Source organism: Lissotriton helveticus, chromosome 1_1 (genome assembly GCF_964261635.1).
Source record: "Lissotriton helveticus chromosome 1_1, aLisHel1.1, whole genome shotgun sequence".
Taxonomy (NCBI): domain Eukaryota; kingdom Metazoa; phylum Chordata; class Amphibia; order Caudata; family Salamandridae; genus Lissotriton; species Lissotriton helveticus.
In genome coordinates this window covers 1,511,167,505-1,511,190,939 of record NC_136057.1, presented here as the reverse complement: position 1 = coordinate 1,511,190,939, position 23,435 = coordinate 1,511,167,505, and the positions used below count along the sequence as shown (strand labels likewise).

Genomic DNA, 23,435 nt, shown 5'->3' with positions numbered 1-23,435 from the left:
AGGTCATCTAGAAGCTTTTACGATAAACACATCTGAAGTTCCAAAGCAGAATATTTTAGGTCACAACTAGACCATGCCAAAAATAGTTCCAGGAACCAGTGCAAAATCAACAAACAACAAACAGTATGCAACTCTAACCTGCATTCGGTTGACAATGGTTCCTTACCAAGTGGCAAGGATTTCTCCACCTATTTCATGAAAAACATAAGGAGAACTGAAACTGATCGCCTACGCGATTCACAGCTTCTACTGACTCGGGCCCAGCCCAAGTTCCTACCTGTGCAGCACTAGGATAGTTCCCCTCCCTATGGCTACACTACTGAAGCAGTGTCTCATGGAGTACCTTCAAAATCCCGGATGAAGCAGCTTTGCTCAATATATAAATTACAATTAAACCCCTCTAACAATGTCATTGTTCATCTGCCTGCAAAGCTCTTCAAACAGCTTAGCCCCCCCATACATCCTCTTTGGACTAAGATTGTCAATGCATCTTTCGTTCAGGGCTAAGATTGTCAATGCATCTCTCGCTCAGGGCTTGTTTCCAGACTGCTTAAAGATAGGACAGGTCACGCCTATTCCCCCAAAAAATTAAAACTGACCTATCCGGTTTCTCTGACTACCGCTCAATCACCAACATCCTGACACTAGCAAAGCTACTGGAGAAGTATGTAGACCTGCAACACTGTAATCACATTGAGCAATTTAAACTCCTTGATCATCATCAATCTGGATTCAGAAACAGTGAAGCACTGAAACAGCTCTATCACATATTGTCAATGATGTTTTGAGAATGTTAGGCCAGAGAAAACACTGTGTGCTTATACTACTTGATCTCTCCTCTGGCCCTATTTATTTTTATTTTGACGGTTTTGTATAGCACGAACAAGACCCTTGCGGGTATCGGAGTGCGTTACAGGGCAAATATAGGTGGATGGCATATACATATAAATGCACAGAATTATGTGAATACAGTACTGGTAACTATTAGAGATTAGCACATATCTACTAGAGTGTATAAGAAAAAGTTCAAGTGAATTTGGACATGAGAATCAATTTCACTTCTTTTTTAAAAAAAAGCAACGGACGGATTAAGTCTCGTTTCTGGGGGTAAGGCGTTCCAAATCCTGGGAGCGATTCCTGAGAAGGTACGATTGTATGTTTTCTTCTTGGAGAAATGTTGTGGTTTAAGTAGAAGTTTATCAGAACCCCTGGTAGATCTGTTACCACCCGATAGCACTAGTTTCTCCGCTAGGTACATCAGGGTTTCGTGATGCAACGCCTTATGTGTCATACAGGTGATTTTTAAATGGATTCTGGCCTCAAAAGGTAACCAGTTGAGGGCATGAAGGTCAGAGGAAATGTGGCAGTTTCTTTTGTTGCCAGGGATGAGTCTAGCGGCTGTATTAATTGAGGTTCTTTGCGGAGCGGTCGTTGATTTAGGAAGGCCACAAAGAGCGACACTCCCATAATCAACTCTGGGGATTACTAGAGTTTTAAGTTTAAAGTCATTTGCGGGTATGAAGGGTTTCAATTTTCTCAGGGTGTTTATCTGAAAATGTGCTCCTTTAGTTGCAGCACTGATGTGCTTATGCATATTTAGTTTATTATCCAGGTTTATTCCTAGGGATTTAGCAGAATCGATGAGGTTGCCGTCGAGTGCAGATAGGTACTTCATCTTCAGAGTGTTTAGATTTAAATGGTTCCTAGCCAGCCAGGTCAGAGTTTTCTGGAGAGTTGAGTTAAGGAACTTGATGTATTCAAGAGGGTAGACCTTAATGTAGAGCTGTGTGTTGTCGGCGTACATGTGATAATGGATATTTGCGGAGTTGAGAAGCTCAGTGAGTGGTTCCATAAAAAAATTGAAGAGTGTTGGGGAGAGGGAAGTTCCCTGGGGTACTCCCAAAGTGACTGGGGTGGGGTTAGATAAGGATTGGTTGATCTTGAATCTTTGTGTTCTATTTTGGAGGAAGGAGGTGAACCATTTTAACACCATTCCAGATAGTCCCATTCTATGCTTCAAGAGGTCCAGTAGGTTGTCGTGTTTGACTGTATCGAAGGCTGAGAATAACTCCAGTAAGATTACAAACAGGCTTTGTTTTGATCCAGTATTTGTAATGCGTCATCCATTATGTGGGTCATGGCTGATTCAGTACTGTGCCCTAAATGGTAAAACATGATCATTTGATCGACCTTCTTGAGAAGAGGATGGGGCTATCTGGTCCGGTATTAAATTGGTTTGCCTTGTTCCTTCACAATAGATCAGAGAATCAAAGAAAAGCAAAACCTATCTGACACCACACCATTCACTATTGGTGTCTCTCAATGATCCATGCTCTCTCCCTCCCTATTCAACCTGCTCACGGAACTGCTTACTGAACTTCTCAAGCTCTCTAACATTCACTACCACATGTACGCCGATCTTACACAACTATATTTGAAAATGTTCCCATCTCACGACATCAAATTGCTTACCTGTACCCTACTGAAAACACAACAATGGCTGACCTGCAATCACCTCAGGCTTAACACTCTCAAATTCCAATTCTTCCTGCTCGACCCTCACAATCACTCTGCCCTGTGGAAGAATGACTCAAACAACTCACTGCTCTCAACTACGCCCCATAAGTGATAGATTCCACTAGATCTCAAAGTATAACGCTGGACAAATACCTGAATATGCAAGAGCACGTCAGTTCCTCTACCAGGGGAGCCAACTAAATATACTGAGGAAAATTAGACCTTTTCTGCCCTCGTTAGACTTTCAGCTAGCAGTCCAATCCCTGGTAATTTCCCGTTTAGATTACAGGAGTGTTAGACCGGCAGGCCTACCCAAAGTAAGGCTGGCCACTCTACGAGCCACATTGAACTTAGCTGCTAGGCTCATCACTGGATCCAGGAGATTCAAACACATTACCCCAGACCTCAACCATTTAAAATGGCTCCCATTTGAAGCTAGAACCCAGCTGAAGATAGCTTGCATAACTCATAAGGCCCTTAACTACAACACACATGTGTACCTGGCCAAAAGACTTGAACTATCTGAGGGTAGTCGATCCTCAGGAAGCTTTAACTCCCTACTGCTGAAGTCACATAAGTTCAACAAAAGAAGACTTACAAGCACTCCTCCTCTGGTTTTGCCTCAAGAATATGGAACACACTTTCTCCAGAAACTAAGAAAAACCTCTCCTCTACATTTAAAAAAAAAAAAAAAAAAGAATTAAAAAAGCTTCAGTTGAATGATCTCCTACGCTAGATATACTTAATCCCCATGCTGGATCATTTGCATACGGACTTCTTTTGGAATATGGTATACTACCAAGTTGCTGTGTTTTACTGTATCTGTTGTTGTGTTTGCACTGCTCCCTATGTTTGACTTATTTATGTATGACCTGTCTGCTATATGTACATCGCTCTGATACCCAGATGGGTCATGTTCGAGCTTTATACAATTCCGTAATTAAATAAATAAACATGACCCAACTTACCATGTCATTTTTGTTTTCCATAAATATGCTGAGCTTCTTCAAGAAAGACACAACCAGGATAAGAAGCTCAAAGTTATCTCGATCCAAGGCCTTCACCAACATATGAACGATGTTCTTGTTCCTCATTTTCAGTTCTGTGCGAGTGTCTTCAGCAAGGTTTAGCAGCAAATAGAGAGCAACTATCGGGCAATGAAAAACAAAATGGGGGATTGCCATTGTAGTATTGAAACACATTGGACAGTTCAGCAATTCAGGCAGCACTTATTTAGAAACCCCCTAAGTTTACGATGTCTCAATCTCCACAAACTTGATAAAAATGGGGAAGATTGCTTCTACAGAAAGCAAACCTCCACCTCCTCTTTGGTTTACACTGTCAACCTTCTCTTTTGATAGCATTTATCAGAAACAAAACATTAATGTCTTTCAATGCCAAAAACAGGAGTCAGTATGGAATACAAGCACATGAGCAGAAACATTTCAGGCAACTAAATATACTAAGGCATGAGAAAATGCCTATATTATGAACATACAAACGTAAAATGTATATCTGATATTGAGAACCCCAATCATAGCTGGGTGTTCTGCATCAAATCTGATCTGAATGACTATGGCCCTAAACTGATGTAATAAATTCAGAATAATATCAGTCCCTTCTTTATTTTTTTATAATGCTTGGTGAGCCAACTTACCGGTTCAGTATCTCTGCTAATGACAAATGTTACTAAACACTTAAACATCCCTCAATTTATTGGCATGAAAAAACTGCAATGCTGTATCAGCCGAACAGATTTCAAATCGATAACTTGCAAGCTGCACACACATCTAAGGAGCTGGTGCTGATGTTACAGAACTGTCTGACTGGCTCCAACACTGTTGTATGTAGTGAAAGCAGACACCCTGGTAGGTAAACACCAAATTCTAAGGAAACAGTCCGCTACTTTTAATTTTTATTAATCACAATACAGTTAATTAAAACCTGTACATGATAAAAGAATGTAGTATCAAAAACAGAAAAGTAAATGTAAACAAATACACATACAGAGGACCCCTGTAAAAACATTAAAAAAACATATAAGTGCTGTCCGGTGCCCAGCGTGCCTTAATTAAACTTCTTCAAATAGCACAATAAGGTTTAGATGATGATGTTAAAACTGCAATAAGTTAGTAGTAACTGCTGCACCGGCTAATTTTTAGTTTGAAATAGCACTAGTCTACTTTAAGAATTTAAATCTGCCATGTTTGTTTTATTCAATGTGTTCATCCACAAGATCAAAAGAGCTGCCAGAGTTCATTTTTAAAAACGATTCTGGGAGGACTGACATAGTTCCAGTATTAATCTCTTAATATGACATACTTGTGATCAATGTTTATACACAAGGCAAACTATGCACTTGGTTAAAACCACAAAGTGTTTTCCTCACCTCGAAGTAGCTGCTCCTGTTTCACTACAAGCCCTTGGTACTTTTTGTAAGTCTTCTCATAGTCTTTTTTAAGTGTCTGGTTTTCAGGATCTTCTTCAAGTACACAACTGTGGTTAAGGTTCACACATATTGGCAAAGCAAACATTTGAAAAACTGGTATTATCATTCTTCATTTAATTCAACAATCAGCATCAAGGCAGCTTATAGCCAGAATTCACTGCCAAGATCTACAACTTTTGAAGGAAAGTGTACATTTCAATAATCAAGAACAATTAATTGTTACTGAAAACAATATGTAATATGAACCTAAATGAAAACCGTTATCAGGCAGGCATTCAGGTGCAGACACTTAAGGATTACAGAACCCCAAACAGAACAGATTTTGTTTACTTGAAGATACCAATGATACTCAATGATTAACCCCTAGGCCGCAACGCGAATTCTGCCGCGGTGCTGTGGTGTAGGGGGGGGGGGGGGGAGGAGGGGGTGAGCCTCCATGCTCGTGAAGGAACCATGCCGTCATGAGCCACAGGTGGCGTGTGTTCATGACGGCGTGGTTCCGTCACGGCCCCGCCCGCTCACTAATTCAACCGCACAGGCAGGGAATCAGTGCTGCGTGGGCGGAGCGGCCTGCTCATGACGGAACCACGCCGTGGTTCCGTCATGAGCAGGCAAGGGGTTAAAAGAATCAACTGTTCACTTTCCCTTCCTTATTGTGTGCTCATCGAATAAGTTACTTAACTTTGGTCGTGCTCTATTTTGTGGATACTCCAAGTATAGATTCCTCATCTTTAGAATATTACCCAGGATCCAGACGTTTTTAAAGCTGGGTTCCAGGTTGCCATTAAATGGCATTGTGTGGCACGGCATCAATCCCTTTCTGCCCAGAAAGTGACAGAGTGGAACCGCATAAAGGTGTCCACCCATGCGCGTTAACATTAATTTCTTGGCTGACTTGTTCTGTGTCCTTGGACATGTAGCATGAAAAAAGCATGGGTAGCAGTGTGCAGATTTCTAATTTGGAACCTTTTTAGAGGGTAAAAAGAAACCACTTAGAATGGGGAGGTGGGGTGACAGTGAAGAATCTGCAGAAAGATAAGCGTACTCAACAAAAAGGCATTACCAAAGGTACGTAACTTGTTCATCTGATGGATACTCCCAAACACAGGTTTCTCGCCTTTAGAATAAGTACCAAAGCAGTACTGCCCCAAGATGGAAGGTTTGTGTAGTGGGCTCAGAACAAAAAGTCCTGCAATGAAATGTTCTTCCCATCAGACCTGGCTGTAAACGCAGTAGTGCTTCATGAACATGCACACTGACTACAACATCACAGATTGGCAGATGTCAAAAACAGTGGCAAAAGCTTTGTTCCTGGCAGAATGAGCCCTTAGTCCATCCAGAGGCTGCTACTGGGCCAATGTACAGCAAATTTTAAATAAAAAAATGTACGTGTTCATCTGCAACAAAACTGGTGCTTATGTAAATCGCTCTGATACCAGATGTCTCGGGTCTAGTTTGCACTATGTAAAACAAAAAAAACAACAAAAAAAAGGACTAGTCAACTTGCAAAGGTCTTTTCTGAACTGCCTCACTTTACTTTTCCTCAGAGAATCACACCAAAAGCTGATAGTCTATCCGAAAGATCTTTGGTGTGATCGATGTAAAAACTTGAGGCTCTTTTGTGGTCCAGCTTATGGAGTCTCTGCTTCTCTTTTGGGGTGAGTCACGACAAAAACAAGTCTGGAGTGTGATTGATTGTCCAATGTGAAAAGGCGTCAAGACTTTAGACAAAAAGGCTGCCCTGGTCTTCAACATCAGTTTGTTTTGGAAAAAGGAGGTTTAGGATAACTGCACCAAACTGAAGTCACTCACACGACAATCTGAAGTGATTTCAACAAGGAAGATGGCTGTGAGAGTAAGTTGATGCAACGAGCAGCTGGACATTAGCTGGCGGGGGTACAAATGAGGAACAGGAGGACGAAATTAAGAAGCCACTGTGGCATATCACGGTTTGGGAAGGAACGGGTGTCAAACCTTTAATAAACCGCATCACAACAGGTGATTTAAACAAGGATGTTTGGCCTGGTAAACATAAGAACAAAAGGGCGGACAAGTATCCTTTTATGGTGCCCTTTGCAAGAGCTTGCTAGGCCAAAGATAAAACAAACAACAAAACATTTAACAGTTTGGCTTGTAAGGGGTCTGTATTGTGGACTCCACACCAGGTAACAAATATTTCCTAATGCTCTACATAAATAGATTTTGTAGCGGGCGCCTGGCTGTGAGGATGACATTCAGACAGTAGAGCAAACACTGGCGTCGCTCAATCTCCACGCACGGAGATGCAGACTGCGCAGGCTCTGGTGCAGAACCCTGCCCTGCTGCTGTGACAAGATTCGCTTACAGTAGTAGCATGATCAGACAACTGCTCATGCTCAGAAACACACTCTCCTGACCCAATCCTAAGTCACTAGGATTACTTGGGCCCAATTGTTTGTGATCATCTTCACAACTCAGGACAGGAGAGGCAGTGTCAGAAAGGCGGACAGGAGTCCTGTGTTCTACTCTAGCCTGAATGAGTCTCCTAGACAGAGCACTCTTGGGAACACCAATGCGCAGAGGTCTTCACACTGTACTTTGTCAACTGCAGCAAAAAACAACTTGCCAGGGCTCTCCCTACTGTCAGAAGACATTCATCGCTGTGCGTGATCTATCAGGCATCACTGGCTGAGCTTGTCCGCCCTCACATTTAAAGAACCCACACTAGGTGGTTCATAGCCCAAGAGATGCCCTGACGCTCCAGCCACCTCCAGAGGTGTAACGCCTGTAGGCACAGTGACCAGGACCCGACCCTGCTTTCATTATTGCAGTACCACATTGCAGTGGTAGTGTCCATAGGAACCGGCACTAGCTTTCAACACCACATGGATGGACAGAAAATAAATCAGATTTATGTGGAGACATCTTTCCACTGAAAACCTGAGCCCTCTTATCTCCACCACTCCAAGATGACCTACCTAGCACAGCAGGGACGCTTCAGTCACCACCGTCAGTCCTGGGTGTGGTAGATAGAGGGTTCTGCCACTGGTCAGGTTGCAGTCTAGCAGCCACCAATGCATATCTCGTGCAGTCTCCTCTGAAACCTGGATGACATCCGACGGTGGTATGACGGAACAATGAGTTCCTCAACCCCGCATACCTAAACAACCCGGTCTGAATAACGACTGCATCTTAAACACGCGTAGTTTTACCACGCAAGGCGTTACCACAAATTTTCGTGGTAAAGGCATGCATGGTAAAGGGGTATGCATGGCTAAGGTTACCACTGCCCGATTGTACAAACTTTTTTCCCCGCCGCCTCCCGCCCTGAAGTGCAAATACCCCTCCCAACCCCCACGCTGTGTTCTCCCCTGCCCTAATGCCTAAAACTCTGTCTTAAATACTATACCGCCCTCCCCTAAGTGCTAAAACTTTACCCAACCTCCTCCTAAGCTCTAAAAACGACCCCCTCCCCTAATTCCTAAACACGACACCACCCCCCTCCCTGAACCATAAAAACAACCCCTATAAAATACCCCGAACCACCCCTGAAAACTACCACGAACCCCCCACCCCTGAAAACTATCCAAAAAACCCCTCCATCGCTGAAAACTACCCGAACACCCCTCCATCCCTGAAAACAACCCCAAACCTCCCTACCCCTAGGAATTACCCCAAACCCCACCACACCTTAAAGCTGCCCCAAACCCCCACCACACCTGAAAACTACCCTGAACCCCCACCACACCTGAAAACTACCCCGAATCCCCACTACCCCTGAGCACTACCCTGAGTCCCCACCACCCCATAAAACTACCCAAACCCCCACCACCCCTGAAAACTACCACAAACCCCATCCCAGCCCCACTTACCTGTCCATATCTGCTTCCCGACATTATCTTTCCCGGCCTATTACGAACACTAGAGGCATTTGCCTTAACCACGCATTTGCGTGGTTAAGGCAAATTCGTTGTTCGGGCAAGCGTGGTTAAGCTTGCAGGCTTCTGGGAACTTTTGGCTCTAGCCTCGCTGTTACGGATGTTACCCACATCCGACAGGTTTCATTAGTCCTGGGCCCACTGAGACTACAGATGCCACTGCAGACCCTGCATATGCCACCCGGCGAAGTGGACAAGCAGGGTGGATGATGCCAACAGACCAAGAAGCCTCGTAGCTGCTTTTACTGAGATCCAGAAACAGGGAGAAACATTGGGATCATAGCCCAAAGGTAATGGACACTTTGTGGCAGAGTAAAATCCCTGAACTGCTGTGTCCAGAACAGCTTTAATAAAGGGAAGCCTCTAAAGAAGTCAGGAGTGACTGGCTAGTTGATTGAGAACCCAAAGGATCTCTGGAGGCTCGCCATCGTTTTGCGTTTTACTGTGGCTAGCTGCTTTCAACAGACAATTGTTGAGGTATAACCAACCTCTGCCCGAAGGGGAGAACAGTAAACTGAAAATGCTCCTGGCTAACCTTGCGCTTCATGGAATTTCTGTGGGATTGTAGGATGGGCATTTATCAATCAATTAATAATACTTTATTTTGATTATGCAATATAATTATAAAGGTGCAGAATACAAAAAAACAGGCTACATACATCATTATATTTTACTAAAAACACAAAATATTTACTTACACAGACTGTAAAAGTGGTGACTAAAAAAACACATTAGTGCGTCATGAATTTTAAAACAAATGTCTAAAGCTGAACACAACCTAATACACAACAGAATTGGGCCAGTAAAATGCATGTTTTAGAAAGATGCACACCGAATGAGTCACATAGGGATTCAAGAGCATCCAATAGAAATATAAAGCCGGTCTATACTGACAAAAGCCAACGTTTTTGAGCATCAGTAAGAAGGATTTTCTCAATGCCTCATAAAATGTATACAAGAGAATAAAATGTGCTTGGGTTTGGGGCGACAGTTCATCACAGGGGCAGGGCATGATATTCTTATGGTCCAACTGACCAAGTGGGAAGCACAGGTGACATTTAATGGTGTCTAGACAGAACTTCGTTATCAAGGTTCCCTCCCTTGAGTTGTTCACGTATAACAAATATGGCTCTGCCCTAGGTTTTGATTGTAAACTCATCAATTCTCTCTAATGTTAGGTCTCATAATTCCATGTCTTCCTTGTTAGATAACGCCTTAAAAACAGGTCTTTAGCTTTTGCAGATTTCCCCTTTAATATGAATCCCGAATAGAAAACAGGTCATGTCCAACCAACGGCTTTCAAGGTTTTTTGTGAATAATAATTCAGCCATGGAATTCTTAGGCCATGATCACACAGCAAGCCATCCTCAATGGTATCGCAATTAGGGAGGCCTTCGGGTTGCTCCAGATTGATATCCATTCGAGAAGGTGGGCAAGCCCCACAGTCTGTTTTTCCATCTCCCAACACCCACCCCCTGCGCATTCCATTTTGCTCCCTCATCCCTCCATTCAAGCTCATTCCCTGCTTTCCCCAGCAGTCCTTCTTATTTTTATTCTGGGCCATCCCTCGGCTTAGCCTAAAGTCCCCTGTTGCTCCCTCCATCTGCTCTTCCATTGTCCTCCCTTCCTCTGCGAAAATTACTTTTTTAGAAAGATCAGCACCAAATCGATGCCTGGGTTCTCCACCTTACAAAAAGCAGTATTGTAATCAAATCGCATTTTTTATTAAATTACAATCCATCTTGGATTAGTTAGTAAATAAAGAAAATGCAAACTGCATCATTTCATAGTTTGTAGGCACTAGCATGCATGGGGTCTCAATGGCACACATATGTCGTCATGCATGAGTGCCATTTTGCCTTTTAAAGTTTGGCTGTGCAGCTTCAGCAAATGGTATTGGCGATGCCAATCTTAGTACGTCCATCTTAGATCTATCACTTACATGTTTTTGTCAAAATAAGCCTGCATCTGTCAGTGCCTACAGAACGACGTGACTGGCAAGAGTGTCCTTTTTTCTTTTTTTGCTGATATTGCACATCATCAGCAAAAGGTACTGGCTTAGTGAATAGGTCAACAACGGACTTCTCCAACAAGTTGCTTGTGAGCTACCAGTAGCTATCCAGCCACTCTAAGTAGCTCTGCTGCCTACTAAATTGGATACTTTTGCTTGGTTGGTTTGATATGTGTATTACAGAATTGAAAACATAGCTCACAAGCTGATATTTGGAGACAAAAGATGAAAGTTCTAAAATATACTTAAAGCTAATATTTAAATGATAAATTGTGCAGTGTTGTGGAGCCTTACTATTTAGAATCTCTTCTTACTACCAGGGGCATTGCAATTACGACTTTTAGCTACAATCCATGTAGAGGAATTACAAATAGGCAAAGCCTATTTTCTTTACTGATAGTAACCGTGACTCATGCACCGAGAAAAACACTGCTGGTATGCTTGCATCCGGTGGAAGCGAATATAATCTTGTCTGATGTTGTCACCATTACAACACCAATAATATTAGTAGCTCGGGATGATTGACATCGAACATAATGAGCTCTTATTAAAGAAAACGTTGGAGACCCGTGGTCTACAAGGTGAGAACTATTGCCTTTGCTTGTTTAAACTGCGGATAATAGATCACATTTATCAAGGTCATACGGTGCCACAACAGGCGGTAAAGAGGGGTTAGAGGTGATTGTTACGTATCTAACAGCTGGCAAATTTTAGTGCTTTTTCGGTTTTTGATTGTAACCATGATTTCTCTACACATTTTTTTTCCCTGGAAATGTAGACGGTTTTTATCATCTATTAATATATGATGCTATTATAGCTGCCCATGTGCTCAAAATATTTTTACGTTGGCGGACAGAAAGATCAAATTTACCAAGAGTTTAAAGTGCTCCACAGGGTGGTGTTGTGAGGAAGGAGTTATTGTTGGGGTAGCTAACCATAGCTGGCATATTTCAGCCATTTTAGGTTTTAGATTACTACCACGATTTCCCTTCGAAAATGTAGGTTTTATATCTACGTATAGTAGTACATGATTTCATTTGAGAACCACCACGTCTATTAATAAAAGACTTTCTAGTGGATTTCATGTGTTCCTTAATGATACCCTCTGAGCATGCAATACAAAAGGCATGGCCTGTTATAATACAATGGCACAACCAGTACATGCGTGGGCAGAAGGGTGGCACCGGCGTTAGAGATTTAGAATGTTAAAGCTTTTGTTACAGTTTTGCATGGTGCGGAGCTGTGGGGCTGTACTAAACTAGCAACCTGTTGGTAATTGAACATACATTTTTTAGATCTCCGTTACATCTCCCGGCAAGCACCCTGTTGACTCCACTCTACCTAGACCTGGCCCAGAAAAAAATTACTCACAAAATTGAGCTTAGACTGCTCATGTTTTGGCATTGGCTATGGTCTACTGCAGAACTTGAGTCCTATATAGTGGGTCTTCGTGAATTGATGACACCAACATGAGTGAGTAAGATCCTGTGGCTGCGTACCCTCAAGAATATTTTACAGAGGCTAAGTCTAGGTCCATATTGAGACCAACCGTAAACTCTGTGTCAGATTAATAAAACTAGCCTTAAAGCGGTTTATTCCGTTTATTGGGGTTTTGTGGAGACCGAAATTGTAATAAATCGCAAAGGATTGCTCTCGGCTGCTTTTATTGATTTTAAAACGACACCACCTTTTGAGAATACTATAGATGAAGTTGTACCTCCTCTTGCAAGGAAACTATACCTTAAGTTTAGGCATGGCTGCCTACCTGTAAAATCCTTCAAATGAAAATGGTGTGAAGTAGGAGATAGGGTTGATGAGGACTCTACCTGTTGCCAAGGGCAATCAGAGTCAACCGCGCATGTATTATTTTTTTGTCCCTTGTATTGTCAGTCTCCAAACAAATGGATAGCCCCACTCTGTAGACATTTGAGATTAAGAAAATACAAGGAGGCATACAGAATAATGCAGACAGATACATTCTGTATTATAGTTTTCTGTACAGCCAAGTTTTTAATGGCAATGTGGATCAGGCGTGCCAAGTGTTCCCTTAATAATACCTAGGCTGTTACACCACTGAAGGGCCCTATAAAATTGTATTGTGTAACCTGAATTATTCTGTGTGGATTACAGTCTTTTAATACTATTCGAAACATTTACTGAATTTTTAAGCTGGTTTTACATTGTTTTTATGATAAATTCTAGGTCCATTAAACAATATAACTATTGTTTTTATTGTGCTGCTATTGTAATGGATAATGGATGCGTATTGTAAATGCTTATGTTTTTTATTGTGTGTTTATTTTTTATGTTGTACTTTTTTGATCTATTGTGATCGATATAACGTGTTTTTAACTGAACTGAACATACTCGCTACAGACAAGGCCTGTATAAACTACAGCATGCCCTAGCCATAGCACCCTTGCCAGTAGTACCTACAGAGCTTAGCATGCCATGCAGACACTGCATGGCTACACACACACACACACACACACACACTGTCTCCAGTACTCACTCTTTGTCCCTGGGCATGGTCTTAAAGTAAATCATGCGAAGTTTTCTAACTGTAGTCAATGTTCTGTAACATCTGCTTTTCCAAATGCTTCTACAAATGCTTTATGAGGAAGCAAGGCAGAACTTTAAATTTCTGAACGACAGCTGGTGTATCTCTAAGAACTAAGAAAAGAAAATCATGAACTGTACAAGATGCAGCTTGTTGAGGAAAGCTTTCATCACCTTTTTTTTTTTTAAAAGGTGATGTTTGTGTCAAGGAGTAAATAAGTCATGGGAACACAGTGATATTTTTCTGGTTATGTACTATCACTTTTGGGAATGAATGTTTCACATTGGTATTCTGCTTTTACCTAATCTATTTTAAATGAGTTGTGCTGAAACATATTAACCACTCACCCCCAGTCAAGAGATCCCGGTTTAATCCATCGTTCTTTTGCTCATTAAGCCACCCCAGTTTGGACCCAGCCATATTCAAATCAGTCTTGACCCTGCTCCTCATGGGAACAGTCCATGCCGAAATACCAGGCCAGGTCCTCCCTGGACCACAAACAAGCATCCTGGGACGGGTTTTGGGGTATCACCCCTCATCAGCCAGGCTAGCTTGAATCCAGTGACACAGCGAGCAAGTGACCCACGTCTGGGCATAACCATGGACACTTCAGGCGAACATAACAAGAACAACAAGAAACTTTTCAATCACTCACCCCTAATTACGGTATCTGGGTTGAATTAATTGTTCTTTGCTCACTAGGCCAACCCAGTTTGAACCCAGACATATATTTATTGTTGACCAAGAATAACATGACATTTGACTTGAACAATTTCCAATTGCGTAGATCATAAGCCCTAAGTTTATTCGCACTGGTAGAGGTACAACCCACCAGATTTATTAATGACTGCCAGGCTGGCAGTCATTTATAAAGCATTACCAGAAACTGCTGTTACAGCAGTTCCTGTCAATGCACTTCGCTGCTTGGTGCAGAGCTCCATCAAATTGACCCAGCCCTGCACCAAACCGTGCTCTCTCATGGTGAGGGAAGTATTTAGCAGTTCTCACCCTATCAGTGACAGACAGTGAAAACTGACCTCTAATGGTGTCCATCTAAATCAGGTGGGGGAAAATACAGGTCAGTCTCTGACAGCCCTTACTCCACAGGGCCATCTTTACCATAATTTAGCCTGTGGTCCGCACGCCTCTAAATTGGTCTGGCGTACCACTATGTTGCCAGTTGCAGTGGAGTAGAACTACAGCCAAGAAACAAATTGGCCCCAATTCATGAGGCAGCTACCCCACAGAGGTAATGATGGGCATCGGTATGGGGGTAGTGCTGTCATAATGCTAATACCTTGTTCAGCAAGATGGCTCTAGAGGGAGGCCTAGTCGAACTTGCTGCTTTGTGGCCTACCACAGGATGGCCAAGACCACTCTCGTACTGGGGGATCTATGTGAATTTTGCAGATGCTATCATGGTGACCCTCTAGACCGCAAGAAGTTTAAGGTTTTAGATTAACTGTCCTCGGTACGCAAGAACCTGAGAGACATGGCAACCTGAGAGATTACAAATATCCCCTTGGTCTAAGGGTCATGTCGCACTATGCTGCCCTTCTTGGGCCCCAGAAAGTACAGGACGTTACTACTAAAGCTACTCGAGGGGAAAGGGAAACATGGGTGAGCCCACTACTTTCCCTATCTGTCTGCAATCATTCTTGGTTGGCAATGTCAGACACAGACAGCATGCTCAGTATCACGGCCAGGATGTTGGCAAAAGAGGACAATTGTTTCATGCTCACCAAAATAAAATTCCAGGGCCAAATGCACAATTAGGAGCAGCCTTTAACATTTCCCTATGTGTATAGCAGCGGCCACCTCTGCAGTGGGGTCTGCCACATCAGGTGAAATTTACTCTTCAAAAAACAAAGGGCATTGTCATCCGTTTGTGCCTCCTTTTCTAGTGTTGACAGAGTATGCCATCAACGCACACAGTCTTTAAATTAAAAATGCAACTAATTTAACAAATGGATATTTGCTTTGTTCTTTTTTGTGAGTTCTTCTTGCCAGAGGTCATGTCGCTTTAATTCGTGGTCAATGATGTTCATGCAAAGAGCACCAATCTTGTAGTGCGTAATCAGCCCATGGAACTGAGAAAAACTGCAATGACAAAAGAAAAGAAAATGGTTGAGTTAAGACACAGTATTCATCAGTGGCTTAGAAAAGATGACCATGCTGAAGCAAGCTTGAGACTTTCCTGATGATCTATCTGCTGCCTGCTGCATTAATCAAGGTCTCCTGGATATGAAAAGAAATAACATTCCTGCCAGCGTTTTGTTCGGTCCTGGATATGAAAATAACGTTCCTGCGTGCTTTTTGTTAAGTCCCTGCAAGGCATGGGTACCTACCCCATCTTTGACCACCCCTCGTCTCAATGCAGATCTTAACAATTCTTACTTGCCTGTGGTCCTGTACTCCAGATCAGAGATGCCCATCACATCCAGGTAACAAGTATTAAAGATTGAGCCTTCATAAGTTTTCAACAATGGTAGGGCTGGCTAAACACACCTCTATAGCTAGTTTCCAGATTCACTTTGGGATAAAGAATAGGTAATAAAGAAACTATCACAAAACAAGAAATTGGGAACGCGCCCCCGCACCTCAGCATTTCTACCGGGTGCTTCCACCTTCTTCATTTTTATCACATCAAATGTATGTGCATTGAAGCTCCTGTACAGTTGTTTTAGGTCACACCACTGCAGTCGGATCAATGCATGATATGGCTCTGTAACAAGTGCAGCATTACACACAAACCATACCACATGCCAAAAATGCGATAGTGTACTTGTAAAATTAGAAATTCATGGCTGTAGAAAATGAGTCACCTAAGATAGAAAAAGGGCATTCACCTTGCTATGAATGTTTGGCAGTGTTCATATTAACTGGGGAAAACAGGTGCATATGTGAGCTAGCCTGAAAAGTTGAGTAGAGAGCAGCGAACTGTAATCTGCAATTACCTGCAAAATCTGCAAAATAAAACAAAGTTGAAAACCCCTACACTGTCTTGGGGTAAAACATTGCAATAAAAGGTGATGGACTGCCTCAGGGAAACAGTCTATATGGAATTTAACATAAGGAGGTGGCTGTCAAATGTATATTTACGTGTATCTTTATGGTGCAAGTGTAGCGGGTGAACTAGAGTGCTAAACATGGGCTTCAGCTTATGCGTACGAATCATGATCAATTAGGAGGCAGAACATTTGAGGATAGTGGGTTCCTGTTGCTTAGGAATGCAGTATCTCTGAATAAATTAGTTTAAACAACACATATCCTATCTACATTGCAGAACTATCAGCCAGTTCTAATGTTGATGGACATACTGCCAGATACAGTGTAGATGAAAGTGCATTATTAATTGCTTGTCTGTCGATGCCCAGACCTAGTATGGCGTAGTCCACCTGAGGTGGTGCTTTCTCAGTCAGATATGCAGTGAAGTCACTTTTGGTAGCCTTGCACGAGATACAGCTGGTCTTAAAGATGATACAGGCTAAAAGGGGAAACCACTGTTATTCAAAACATTTGAGTGATAGCCAACAGTCATGACATGACTCGGCCCTATTCCAGAGAAGCCACTTTACAGGAGATATTGCCTAAACCTGGTGTTACTCCGAATAGTAAGGGGAGGACCAACTTGGCTGGGTAGAAAACTGTGAAAAGGGGATGAACTGAAAGGCCTAAAGTTCACAGATGCTACAAGATTAACTTATTGTGACTACCAATGTTCTTTCAAGTCAGAAGTCGAACAGGGCAACTGTGCATCGGTTCAAAAGGGGTTGCCATTAAGGTCAACACATGATTCAAATCCTATTGAGGAACAATGAGTCGGAGGACAAAGATAAAGGAAATCTTTCATAAAACATGCCACGAGTGGTGATTTAAGCAATGATAACTGGTCAGTAAGATGCATGAAAGCTGACAAGGCTGTCAAGTAGCCCTTAACGGCAGCCACTATCAACCATTGCTGTGCAAAAGACAGCGAGAAATGCAGGCCTTCTAAAGGAAGGATTTAATCTGGGCCACTTCTTTTGATCCGCACAATTGCACAAAGATGTAACAGCGACTCACATAAATGGATTTAGCAGATGCTTTTCGGTCAGGCACGGTGATGTCTTCAACTTGTCAGGGAGGAAAACTCACTCTAGCAGGCACTGCTCAATGCCCACATGAGCAACAGCGGAGTTTCTGAAATTGGGGTGGAGGACCTTACCATCATTATACAAGAGTAGTTCCATGCTGCACAGGAGAGGAAGAGGTAGCAGGATGCCGAGTGCTAGGAGATCGGAATCACTGGAAATGTGTAATGTAGTCCCAGAGACCAGGTAAACCTGAAGACTTTCCCCAGGAAACCATTGAAACCATTCAGAGGGAAGTGTATGGCACAAAAATTAGGACACTTCCTGTTCTGAGAGCAGGAACCGCCAGCACATTGCACCCTTGCAGCGGCTAGCCCGGCTGGGGACCTGGGGCTAAATCTTGAGTCAGTAGCTGGACTGATTTAGTTTCACAGGGCTAGACAGGCGCAGGGGCCCGGTCACTCCTTCACATTGGACCCCATCTACCTGAGGATCGATGGCCCAGGACCCAGCTAGTGCATCCTGACCACGCTTTCGACCGTCAATCCCAGTCCTCCCTGCAGCGGTGTACCATAGGGGGTGGGCCCCATCTGACTACTTCTATGGCCAGAGCTGCCCTAGGACCTTGTGCCTCAAGAGAAGTGGTAAGGGGATCCTGCTCAGGCTTATTGCCGCTCTACTTACGCCTGCACTAGGACGCTCGTGTATTTTAAAATTCCCCGTTTTTGTCCTTTGTTTTAATTTTCGGTTGCACTTAGCTTTCCCCTGGTTTTAATCCCGCATTGACACTGCCCGCATTGCCTCACACTAATTGTATCCTCACCGTTACTTTGACGGGCCGGTCCCTCGCCTTTCAGATTTAGGTGGGCGCCATCTTGGGTGGGGGTTGGGGAAGCGCTGCACTGAACGGCGCTCTAGCAGTCAGGTGGACTGGCTAGAGCCCCACTTAAACCGGGCACTATGGCGCGCAGGGTGTGCGCGCTGCGTGTACGTCGCTGCCACGCCGGAGTCACACCAGAGTCCAGCCAGTCTGCGCTGAGGACGGGCTGGACAGCTGGACGTCCGGTATTGATATCTCTGACTCCCCACATTTTAGATATACCCTTCAGACTCTGCTCGAGTTTAAACCCCCGAGGCGCACATGTTCACATACCTGCTCTCCTGACGATCTCTTACGCCCTCTATTATGTGGTTGCTGGACATCTAACACGGTAAGCCCCATCCCCCTACCATCCAGGCATAGGCCTAAACAACTCACTTTTCCTGGAGCTAGGGCAGGGAAGGAAGACTGTATTCTCCTCAATGCCCGCTCGCTCATCAAAAATAACATCTTGTTTAGGGAATTTATATCAGCTAGGAAGCCTTCCCTGGTCTTTGTTACTGAAACCTGGGCAAAGGTCTCTTCCGGTCCAGAGCTCATTGAAGCAATCCCGGAAGGATATTGCTTGGCTCGGCAAGATAGACTGGGCCGGGTGGGAGGAGGGCTAGCAATTCTTTATAGGGATCATTTCCACTGCCACACTGCTGCTATTTCTGACCCAAAGGATAGCTTTCAAGCACTTTCCTTTTCCATAAAAAGTGGCCATAGAGCCCTCCTTAATGGAATTTTGGCATACCGCCCTCCTGGCCCACGAACTAATTTTGGCCAACGGTTGCTCCGCGTCCTAGAACCCTTTTTTGTCAAAAAGACTTTACGATTCTAGGAGATTTTAATTTCCATTTAGAGAGGCACGACATCAAGGATACCATCTCCTTGTTGGAGGTCATGTCAGCCTGTGGCTTTGACCAGCTGGTCAAAGGGGCCACTCATCGAGCTGGGCATACGCTCGATGGAATTTTTTCCAATGACGAGAGGCTGATGATCAAGGACCCTATTCCTCTGTCATGGTCTGATCATCTGGCCGTCCCATTTGAGCTAATCTGTCCGCTCATCTATGCACCCATAAATACACCCAGCAAGCAAGAACTTCGTAGGAACTTTAAGGATATTTCAAATAGCTCCTTCTCCCCTTGGGCTCCCAATTTGTGTTTACCTCAAGAAGAAAGTATTTCTAAGGCTGTCATGCACTTTGAAAGAATTATGACTGAAGCACTAGACGAATTAGCCCCGTTTAAATCCGGCCGCCGTGCCAGAAAAAGGCCCTCAGCCCCCTGGTTTTCGGAACACCTTAGACTCCTGAGACAGGAGGTAAGGAGACAGGAGCGCCTCTGGCACTCTGGATGGGACCTAAAAGATAAGGAAGCTCACAAGATCTTGTTGAGGAAGTATAAGGCTGAAATTATAAAAGCCAAACAACTTCATTGTCCTCCCCAAGAGAGCTCTTTAGGGTTGTAGATTCACTTATAACCCTCCAAACCCCAGATCCAGTAGTAGCTTCCCAAGAGCTTTGCAACAACATTGCCTCTTTCTTTCAGGCAAAAATATTAGATATCTACTCTGCCTTGGAGCTACAAAAATCTCTTATGAGTGGGCCCCCTGCTTTAGGGGCTATGGACCACGCCCCGGCTGAAACTCTTCCTTTGGGAATTTTAGATTCCTTCCCCCCACTTTCCTTAGAGGATCTGGACAGCCTCCTTAATAAAACTAAATCGGGCTCTCCTCTGGATGTGTGACCCCTCAGGATCCTTAAACAATGCAGGGAAACTCTCCTGCCTCCTCTGGTGGATATTATGAACAGAGCCATGAGAGACGGCCTTTTCCCCACCCAATGGAAAAGTGCAGTGGTAAAACTTCTTTTAAAAAAGACCTCCCTGGATCCGTCGATCTTAAAACACTTCCGGCCCATTTCACTACTTCCAGCGCCAGCAAAGATGCTAGAAGCACATCTTAACACGCATCTTGCTGCTTTTGTAGAGAGCTCGGCCTGTCTTGACTCCTCTCAACATGGTTTCAGGAGGGAACACAGCACTGAGTCGGCCCTCACCATAGTGTTGGATAATATCCGTACACGCGTTGATGAGGGCCAGACCACCCTCCTGATCCTTTTGGATCTGACGGCGGCTTTTGATACCCTCTCTCCCTCAGTATTAACATCTCGGCTGAGGGAGATTGGGGTGCAAGGTGCTGCCCTAGATCTACTCACTTCTTTCCTCAATTATCGAGTGCAAAGAGTGAAGTTGGGGGAGTACCTATCTCCATCCCTCCCTGTGCAATGTGGGGTCCCTCAGGGGTCGGCTCTTAGTCCGACCCTCTTTAACATCTATGTGACCCCACTTGCCAGGCTTATTAGATCTTTCGGGATGGAGATAGTTTCCTATGCGGATGACACCCAGATCCTTGTCTCTCTCTCCCAGTCTAGCGTCCCGACTGCCTCCAATTTTAGATCTTGTATGGAGGCAGTCGGTCAATGGATGATCCTTAATTCGCTGAAACTAAATGGAGAGAAGACAGAGGTAATGGTGTTTGGAGGGAAAGATGACGTATGGTCATCCTGCTGGTGGCCAGACTCATTAGGAGCCTGTCCCACCCCTACCTCCTCTGCAAAAAATCTTGGGGTCATGATTGATCCTGCCCTTAACATGGGTAAACAGGTCAGCATAACCATCTCCACTTGCTGGGGCATTATTCATGTCTTGAGGAGGATCAGGCATTACCTATCCCTACAAGCAAGGAAACAGCTTGCTGTTGCCCTCATTGGCTCCCGGCTGGACTACTGCAATGCGCTGTATGCTGGAATGAATAAGAGTCTACTGCAGCGCTTGCAGGTAGTCCAGAATGCCGCTGCCAGGTTTGTCCTGGATCTTCCTAAACGCACCTCAGCTACAGCGGCAAGAAAGCTGTTGCATTGGCTTCCTGTTGAGGACCGCATTCACTTTAAGACCCTATGTATGACATACAGGGCTTTAGCTAAAAACAGTCCCACCGGTGTAGGATCCATCCTGTCTCGCTACACTCCCTCCAGGGATCTGCGATCCTCTGGCAGACTTCTTCTATCTGCCCCCCGTTTCAGGAAAGTGAAATGGGGTGGCAGGGCTTTCTCCACTTTGGCGCCCAAGTGGTGGAATGCCCTCCCGCTGGAAATAAGATCCCTACCCACTCTTCAGGCATTCAGAAGTGCTCTGAAAACACATCTCTTTGTGCAAGCGTATCTGTAGTGGTGTAGTGATGACATTTATGATCTGTTTTGTTAGGCGCCTTGATGCCTTTGGGTTATTGTTTGCGCGGTATAAATTTTATTCATTCATTCATTCATCCAGGTGGCCCCCCGCTGAGCGAGATTTGTTTTGTGAAGTGGCATCAGGACGTCACGACCAGTATGGCAGTGAGGCCTGACAGTGAAACAACACTATCTTAGCCCCTGGGCAGGCGGTAGAAGCCTTTTACAGAACCGTCTAGGAGGTCTAGAGAGTAGGGATCACCCCTCGCCTTCGCCACGAGTGATGGCCACATAAAAAACGAAGAAGGACCGTTCAAGTTGGCGACTTGCTGCTGAAAGGTGCGGGGGACGCCCAGCAGGAGAAGATGATGAGAGTCGAAGCACTACGGCAGGGCAGAGGGCGCCAAGGGCTTGGCTACCTGCGAGTTTCTGGAATCTCTGTTCGCTACGCTGCGGGAGGACCTGCAGACAGTAAAAAAGGACTTGGCACTGGAGTTAAGAGAAGTGCGCAGAAGAAGTAGGGAAGAGGGTGACGACCATTGAGGAGGGAGATATGGCAAGGGACACAGAAATAGAAGCCCTCAAGCAGGAAATTATCTACCTCCAGGATCAACAACTTGATTTGCAGGCCCATGCCGAAGACTTGGAAAACGGGTCCAGAAGAAACAACGTCCGCATCAGAGGAGTTCCTTTGGGAGCGGAGGGCAAGGACCTCGATTATGTCCAGGCCCTCTTCAGTAGTATCTTGGGGGACGACACCCTGTACAACACCAAGATAGATGGTGTCATCGGGTAGGTCTGCCCCAGGCACCGCCCTGCCTGCCAGCCGACATCCTGCTTTGTGTCCACAACTTTAGAGGAAGCAATACTCAAGGCTGCCAGAAGGGAGCAGAAACTACAATTTTGCGGTCATCCGCCACAGCTGTACCACAATCCTGCTGCTTCAACCCTGCAGAAACAAAGGCAGTTCTGCCCTGTCGCCAATCACCTACGCTTAAAGGGAATTGCCTACTCTTGAGGCCATCCCTTCCACCTTATTTTTCAATTAGACGGCAAGTCATTCCAGTTACACTCCCTTTCGGAGCATCGATCCTGGGACTCCAGAGGGCCTCCATGGGAAACAAATCCCTGCTACATCTGTTTGGGGCCTACAGCTAGATCGACCTGGCCACCATGGCCAAAGAGCGATCAGATGCCCTGCGCTCCCTCACCGGCGACTGCAAGCCTGATGACGACCCCCCCTCCCCATGAGGTACTGTGCAGCGCTTTGAAAGTAAGGGTCAATTTCAGCGGGGCGGGGACAGGGCCGTGGCACTTTGACTGTCGCTGATATTCCGCTCGACCCTGGCAGACCCCGACAACTGGTTCCTGCCTCTTAAGATGGACTCTATTGTTCATATATTTGTTTTTGTTACTTGTTGGGAGTTGGGATGTTATGGGGAGGGCCCCTTCCAACGGGCCAAAGTATTGCAGAACACACATGGCCTACCGTGTATCAATTGTGATGGGCTGCCCCTTGTGTGTCTCTCTCAGTTTGCCCAGTGATGCGCAAGCCTTACACTATCTATCTTCCGCCCGTCTCGACCACCTGGAGCTTAAAATATTCAGCCTCAATGTTTGAGGCCTTAACAAACCAGTTAAAAGAGCTTTGGTCCTCTCCCCCCTAGAACACTCACAAGGGGACATATGCTTGATCCAGGAGACACACTTACTCCCCAAAGACACACACAGAATGCAAACCATGAGATTCCCGCAGCAGTTTTGGTCTTCAGGGAAAGGGAAAAAGGGTGGGGTAGCTATCCTTTTCTATA

At 44.6% G+C, this 23,435-nt stretch overlaps 1 protein-coding gene across 1 annotated transcript in view; it reads right to left on the bottom strand.

The window, feature by feature from the left end:
- The window catches only part of KIFAP3 (kinesin associated protein 3), a 1,290,910-nt gene that overhangs the window by 745,551 nt on the left and 521,924 nt on the right, over positions 1-23,435 (bottom strand). Inside the window, exons 7-9 of the mRNA XM_078686865.1 lie at positions 15,430-15,554; positions 4,907-5,005; positions 3,486-3,664 (exon numbers count right to left, since the gene is read on the bottom strand). Of these exons, the coding sequence (XP_078542991.1) occupies positions 3,486-3,664; positions 4,907-5,005; positions 15,430-15,554 (403 nt within the window). The remainder of the gene's footprint in view (positions 1-3,485; positions 3,665-4,906; positions 5,006-15,429; positions 15,555-23,435) is intronic.